Raw genomic sequence first — 7,919 nt, 5'->3', positions numbered from 1 at the left:
TTCAAGAGATAATACGATCATATGGTGTGCTAGTGTCTATAGTATCAGACCGAGACTCATGTTTCACGTCACGGTTTTGGAAGAGCTTGCAAGAGCCTCTGGGGTCTCAATTATCATTTAGCACGACATTTCATCCTTAGATTGATGGGCAGACAAAGAGGACGATCCATATCCTTGAGGATATGCTACGTGCATGTGTGCTAGACTTCGGGGGTAGTTGGACCCAATATATGCCACTAGTTGAGTTTGCGTATAATAACAGCTATCAGGCTAGCATCGACATGACACCTTATGAGGCTTTATATGGTAGGAGGTGTCATTCTCCATTATACTAGGATGAGATGGGTAAGAGGCGAGTTTTGGGACCAGAGTTAGTGCAGCAGGCATATGATAAAGTCCCACTTATCAAAGATAGAATTAGTGCAACTCATAATCGGCATAAAAGTTACACTAATACTCGCCATCGAAATTGGAGTTTGATAGAGGAGATCATGTGTTTTTGAAAATAGTACCGCTAAAAGGAGCTATGAAGTTTAAAAGGAAAGGTAAGTTGAGCCCTAGGTTTATTAGCCCATTTAAGATACTTGAGAGAGTGGGGTCAGTTGCCTATTAGTTAGCTTTACCACCAACTTTATCCATAATACACGATGTATTTCATATTTCCATGTTAAGAAGATCCCCCCTCCCCCACGTGATCAACTATGTATTGATAGAACTTAGTAATACTTTGGCATATAAGGAAACACTAGTGCAGATTCTGGATAGAAAAGAATAGGAATTGTGCAGTAAGAACATTCCATTAGTAAAAGTCCTGTGGAGGAATCACACAGTGGAAGAAGCTTCATGGGAGCTCGAGGAGCAAATACGATAGAAATACCTGCACCTATTCAGTGAGGACCATTAGTATTCAGGAAAAATCAGGTAACTAAGTAACATTTCTTTTGTAGGTTACTCAATACATGTATTAGTTTCTATTTTAGTTGGTTATGGGAGAATTTTGTTCTGTTATTTGTAATCTCTCAGAACCGTATATGTAACCATGGTATTACTCCGCCATAAGTGAGGGTAGTTAGTAAGATAAGTAGCAAATTTTTCCTCAGAGGATGATGTATAGTATGGATAGCAAATTTCGAGGACAAAATTTTTTTAAGGAAGGGAGAATGTAGAGACCCAGAGAATTATAGCAATTAAATAATAAAGGAAAAGAAAGAAAATTTTTTTTTCTAAGGGGGCTCAACAGGGTCTTGTTGACAAACGCAGAATATTTATTAAAGAGTGGCTTTCTTGGGAACGTCGACGAGGACACGTGTCTCGCCGACAAAGAGAAACTGAGAGCAGGTTTGAGGATATGCGGGCTCGTCGACAAACTCATAGCCTTCGTTGATGAACTTCCTTCTTAGGTTTGTCGACGAGCCCACGTGTCTCGTCGACGAGGCCACGTAGACAACACTCTATATATAGGCCAAAATCGGGATTCAGCGAGGAAAAGTTAATTTTTTTTTCACATTTTCTCTCTTTAGCTTAGTTTTTCTAACTTCTCTCTAGATTTTCGATTTCGATTCTCACCGATTTGATGATCGGAAGCCGCCACATTACTCATGGGAAGATTCTCTACAATATTTTCGGATTAGAATTTTGATTTGGAGCATTTGGGCATCAGAAATCGAGCAATCTCCCTTTTTATGCCACTCCACCAGATAGATTCGCGCAAATCCCAATACATCTTCGTGCTACCCAGATGTACAGTATACAAAGAACGATGCGCCTCATCCAAAATCGTCCTCCTTATCTCCTCGTTATTTGGAACACACAGTCTGGTTCCAAAACTCAATATACGTCCCTCAGAGATGTTAAAATCTGCAGCCAGTCCCTGCTGCACCTTTTCTATAACCTCGACTAACTTTTCATCATTAGCCCACGCGACTTTAATCCTGTCTAATAATGTCAGTTGGATCATCAAGCTAGCAATGAAAGCCTGATGATTACCATTCACAAATTCTGCGCCAAGACTCTCTGAATCCCGTCTGATATGATGCTGACCTACTACTGCAGATACTAACGCATGCTTTGACTTCCGTCTTAAGCAACAACTACCACATTAGCTTTCCCCAAATGATAGCTAATGGTGCAATCGTAGTCCTTGATCAGTTCCAGCCACCTTCTCTACCTCATGTTTAACTCCTTTTGCATGAAAACGTATTTGAAGCTCTTGTGGTCCGTGAAGATCTCACACTGTTCACTGTACAAGTAGTGTCTCTAGATCTTCAACGCAAATACCACTGCCGCCAACTCCATATCATGCGTGGGGTAATTCTTCTTGTACTCCTTGAGTTGCTAAGAAGCATAAGCAATTACTTTCCCCTGTTGCATCAGCACACATCCCAAACCCTTCAGAGACGCGTCGCTGTAAATCATAAAACCACTGTCCCCAGATGGGATGGTTAAAACCAGAGCAGTGACCAGTCGATGTTTCAATTCCTAGAAACTCTACTTGTACTCGTCTATCCAATCAAATCTCACATCCTTACTCGTTAACCATGTCAGAGGGGCCAGATAACTTAGATAATCGCTCCACGAATCGCCGGTACAACCCAGCCAGTCCTAAGAAACTTCGAACATCTTGCACGCTCTTTGGTTTCATCCAATCAACCACTACTTCAATCTTACCTGGATCAACTAAGATACCACCTACTGACATGACATGGCTAAGAAATGTAACCTGCTTCAACCAGAACTCATATATCTTCAGCTTGGCATACAATTTCTTTTCCCGTAGTACCTAAAGTACCAACCTCAGATGGTCATCGTGCTCTTTTGGACTCCTAGAATATACCAGAATATCTTTGATGAATACCACTATGAACTAATCTAGGTATTCATGGAAAACTCAGTTCATTAGGTCCATAAATACAGCTGGAGCATTAGTCAACCTATATGGCATGACCAGGAACTCGTAGTGACCATATCTGGTTTGGAAAGCAGTCTTCTCAACATCCTCAGTCCTAATTTTCACTTGATGATACTCTGTTCATAAATTAATCTTTGAAAAGACCTGTGTTCTCTGCAGCTGGTCAAATAAATCATTTATACGAGGTAACGTGTATTGTTTCTTCACTATTACCTTGTTAATCTCACGATAGTCAATGCACATTCTCTTGACCCATCATTCTTCTTCACGAACAATACTGGAGTTCCCCAGGGCGAAACACTAGGTCTAATAAAGCCCTTATCCAGTAGTTCCTGCAACTACTCTTTTAACTCTCTAAGTTCAGCTAGAACCATTCAATAGGGAGATTTAGAAATCGGTGCCTTTCTTGGCAGCAATTCAATAGCAAACTCCACCTCTCGATCAGGAGGTAAATTGAGTAAGTCTTTCGGGAATACATCCATAAATTTGTTAACCTCTCGGATATCTTCAAGTTTCAGATAATCCTGAGGTGGTTCCTTCACACAAGCTAGGTGCTCCTGACAACCGTCCAAGAGTAACCTTCTTGCCTGTATAGCTAATAGAATCTGTGGCGTCGAATGCACACACGATCCTACGAACTCATATTTCTGCTCCTTAGGAGGTTTGAACACCACCACTTTCCTACAACTGCCAATCCCCGCAAAACTGGAGGATAACCAATCCATCCCCAGTATAACATCAAACCCTTACATGTCGTATATTGCCAAATTCACTGGTAGCGACCTTCGCTGAATTACTACTGGGCAGTTATCTAACATCTTCCTACAGATCAACACACTCCCAGACAGTGTAGCCACAGACAACCCCTCATCCATCACTTGGGTTTCAGCCCCATACAATTTCACAAAATTTGCAGATATAAAGGAGTGGGTTGCTCCTGAACCGAATAAGACAACAAATTTATTTGAAAGCAGTAACATTGTGACGCCGCAATTTTCGTACATTTTTTTTCAATAATAAATAATTACACGTCATCCACAACACCCACAAATCGGTCATGTCAAGAATCCTACTATCATTCATACGACTCGACCCGCATTGGGTACTAGGTAAAAAGTATTTTATTATACAACCTAACAACAGAAGACAGTATATATATATCAGTCAGAATACAATACCCAGAGTATCAATATACACATATACACAATACTATCTCATACCCAAAAACAATCCAACCCTAATCCAAACTCACCCTGTAGATCAGGGTTCCAGCTCCCTACTATCACGGAGCTTTATCACCTGGCCGGTCTCTGTTCCCTAAAAAATTTAGATAAATTAGGTGAGACATATCTCAGTAAGAAGGAATAAATTATTTACAATGTGTGGCCATATGAGTTCAATTATAATACACTTTACTTTTCAAATCATCATTTCATCTGAGAAAATATACTGATATACACATTCTCATAATCATATAGATATACAACACAAGCTTTTATAAGCTTTAAAATCATTTCTCAAATTCAATAATTTCCAACACATATTTACCACGAAGTTCCTGAGAATAGGGAAGATTACTCGCCTATACAGGTAGCTTCCCTCTGCCCTAACATGTTATGCAACCACGTATGGCCATATCTGATACCTATCAGGGCACTCACCTTACTCAGCAAGCCCTCAGGAAAAGAGTTTCACTTCGCCTCAAATATGTATATTATCAACTCACACGGTTCCATTTCTCAATTTTACCATTCTTTATTTCTCAATTTCCATTCTTTCTTTCATTTCTCATTTTAGCCAATTTTATCATTCTTTCACCTTCCATTTTCATTTTACTTTCCGGCTCATGAGTATCCTTGGTATCAAATACCAACATCGTGTCTGTAACTCATGGCCACCCTAAGGATCTTTCTATCCACGCCATGCTTCCCCCCATGGTCAAGGTTGTGCGGCCCAAAGGTTGGATCTAACCGCGGTTGGCCAACTCGGTTAGATCAAATATCATATCACATATCGCGTTTGTAGTACGACTGGCTGGCCTATGACCTTGATCGGGACTTAGGGGGCCCAACAACCCTACACAATGGCACAGTCGACTATCACACCACACTCTCCAAGAGTCCGTGTGGTTGCACTAACACCACTAGCAACGGTACCGTGCTCAAAATCATAACCATCCAACAGGGTTTACCACCACATACCCGGAATCATTATACGGTATTGGCATTTTATCATTCATATTTCACGTATTTCCACATTTCTCATTTTCATATTGCAGAATTAATATTGCAATATTTTCATTTTACATATTCACATTTCAATATCAGTATTTTCAACATATTTCATCATTTAAATGATATTTTCTCAGTTCATAATTCATCTCATCTTATACTATCATATACATATCTTATTTCAAAATTACTCAATATTTCTCAAAACACATTTCCATATTTCACCTTTCTTCATTTTCTCAGAGAATACATTTTTTGCACATTTCACTTTCATCATTTTCCCACATTTCAATTATCATATTAAAACACATTTCAGTATCACATATTTCACAGGGTAAATCATCTAACTCAATTTAAACATTTCTCAATATAAATCATATGTCACACAAATTTTAGGTAAAATAACATACGCCATTTTCACATATTTCTCAATCCATAATTTTTATAAAAAGACTGTTATAATTTATTCCCCTTACCTGACTTACTGAGAGTCTCGCTAGAATCCCAAATCCTATGCCCTTGGTGCCCGAAATTCAACTCCTGCAATTTGCATTTTCCCCAAGTTAATTAATCTATTTCTCCAAAATAGTACTCATCTAGCCTTCCATAGGCTCCATATACCTCAAATTAATATTTAAACTATTATTTAATACCCCCACTGAATTTTTCTGAATTTTGCCTACGGGTCCTAAAATTACACCCACGGTGCTCACCTAGGCCCTAAATTCGAAAAATCCTACTTCAGCTCCAGATGCTCAATATTTTAACATTTCTAAATTAATACTAATTAATTAAAAATAAGCCCCTTAATAACCTCCCATACCCCAAATTTGAGGTTTCGGACCGACACCCCCACGAGAATTCTATCCTACTAGACTTGTAGAGAATCATCTTTAGATTCTCGTGGTGGTGTTCGTTCATCAATTAGGCTTATAATTTGCAAGAAATTAAAGAAAAAGGGAAAAATGGCTTACACCAGGGAATACGCCTACGCTGCTCCTACCATCGATCTGCTCCAATAGAAATGACGGCAGCGAAGAATGGAGTCCAGTGGTATCTTCAGATTTTCGATCGGGCGAAAATCCGCCACAAAATCGAGGAGAGAGAGAGAGAGAGAGAGAGAGAGAGAGAGAGAGGAGAAGAAAGAGAGAGAGAGAGAGAGAGAGAGAGAGAGAGAGAGAGAGAGAGAGTTCAGAGCTGCGCAGGAGGGAAGAAAAAGGAAAGAAAAGAAAAGAAAAAAAGAAGAAGAAGAAGAAGAAGAAGAAGGAAAAGAAAAAGGAAAAGAAGAAAAGAAGAAGAAGCCTGAAGCTTCTAGGCTTCAGAATAATAATAATAATAATAATAATAATAATAATAATAATAATAATAATAATATATTTAATTTATATTAATAATAATATATTTTATTAATAAAAAAATAAATTTTAATTATTATTTTTTTCTTTTTTAATCCGATTAATTAATTAATTAATTTTATTTTTTGGGAATCAATCCATTAATCTACAAACATGGTACCTGTCATCACGTTGCTAGCGTGTTCTGCATCGGCTGGAGTAAGCGAGTACACCCTCGCCTGAGTTGTGTTTCCCCAAGGCACCTGATTATTTCCCCGATTCTGACTCAATGTAGGCGTACCAGTCATCTGCGTACGACAGTCTCGAGCTTTGTGGCCCATTTTGCCACAGTTGTAATAGTTACCCCCAAACAGCTGGCATTCACCATCATGCCACTTGTGGCACCTGATACAATGCTCGTGAAATCGGTCCCCTTGTGGACTCTGTGGTTTCGTACTCTAACAATCACCTGAACCGTAGTTCCTCTTCTTCCACCGCCCCTGACAAGAACCATTCTAAGAACCAGAAGGTACCTGCCTCTTCTTCTAATCCTGTGCCACCTCATCCTCTCAGAGACCAGCCTCAACTACGATGACTTTATCCACCAGAACAAGAAACTCCCAAATCTGCAGCATTCCCACCAGCCTACGGATGTCCTTCCTCTAGCCCTTCTCGAACCTTCGAGCCTTTTCATACTCGTTTGAGATCATACACGGTGCAAAGTGAGACAGCTCGATGTATTTAGCTGTGTAACTCTGCATTGTTAAGGTCCCCTGAGTCAGACTCGAGAACTCGTTTGCCTTTACGTCATGGATGGAAGTCGGGAAGTATGTCTCGAAGAATACCTCCTTAAAACGGCCCCACGTCATCCTTGATGAATCAGTTATTTGCTCCTCAAGTAGACCCACTGTCATCCACCATCTTTCAGCTTCTCTTGCCAACTGAAACGTAGCATAGAAAACTTTCTGCTTGTCGGTGCAATGCAGAACTTTCAGTATCTTTTCTGTCTTTTGCACCCAGTTCTCCGCTACAATCAGGTCGGATCCTTTAGTAAACTTCGAAGGATGCATGCGGGTGAACTTCTCAATGGTGCAACCCGCAACTGTACGTGGACATTCCCGTCCCCTAACACTTCGCCCGATCTCTCGCATAATATGCCTAGTCAAACCCCGAGGCATGGAAGGTGACCCTTCACTCGCAGTCCCCTCCGAACTACTATCCCAGTTGCTATCCTTGAGCTCCATTCTGAAAATAGTATAGGAATATATTAACATTCCTATATCATAGCACATTTAACACAATCATTGCAGGATAATCATGTTAACTTCTAGACTCTCAAGTCCAGGTCTGCCCCACCACACAAACATGAAACCATCAATGGTTTGCCATGATTTTATTGAAATTGTCATTCCAGGAAAAACACAAAACACTATCAATGAGTCTCTG

The 7,919-nt window shown here is 39.9% G+C and overlaps 1 protein-coding gene across 1 annotated transcript; it reads right to left on the bottom strand.

Moving 5' to 3' along the window:
• Positions 1-7,135: 7,135 nt before the first annotated feature.
• Positions 7,136-7,651, bottom strand: LOC131157719 (uncharacterized). The gene has a single exon (XM_058112063.1). The coding sequence runs from the start codon at positions 7,649-7,651 to the stop codon at positions 7,136-7,138; it is 516 nt and encodes a 171-aa protein (XP_057968046.1).
• Between the last annotated feature and the right edge of the window lie 268 nt (positions 7,652-7,919).

This window comes from Malania oleifera, chromosome 6, assembly GCF_029873635.1.
Source record: "Malania oleifera isolate guangnan ecotype guangnan chromosome 6, ASM2987363v1, whole genome shotgun sequence".
Lineage (NCBI taxonomy): Eukaryota > Viridiplantae > Streptophyta > Magnoliopsida > Santalales > Ximeniaceae > Malania > Malania oleifera.
Note: the sequence above shows the minus strand (reverse complement) of the source record. Positions and strands in the feature narration are given on the sequence as shown.

Coding starts and splice junctions, on each gene's coding strand:
- LOC131157719 (XM_058112063.1), bottom strand. CDS start 7,651: ATGCCTCGGGGTTTGACTAGGCATATTATGCGAGAGATCGGGCGAAGT.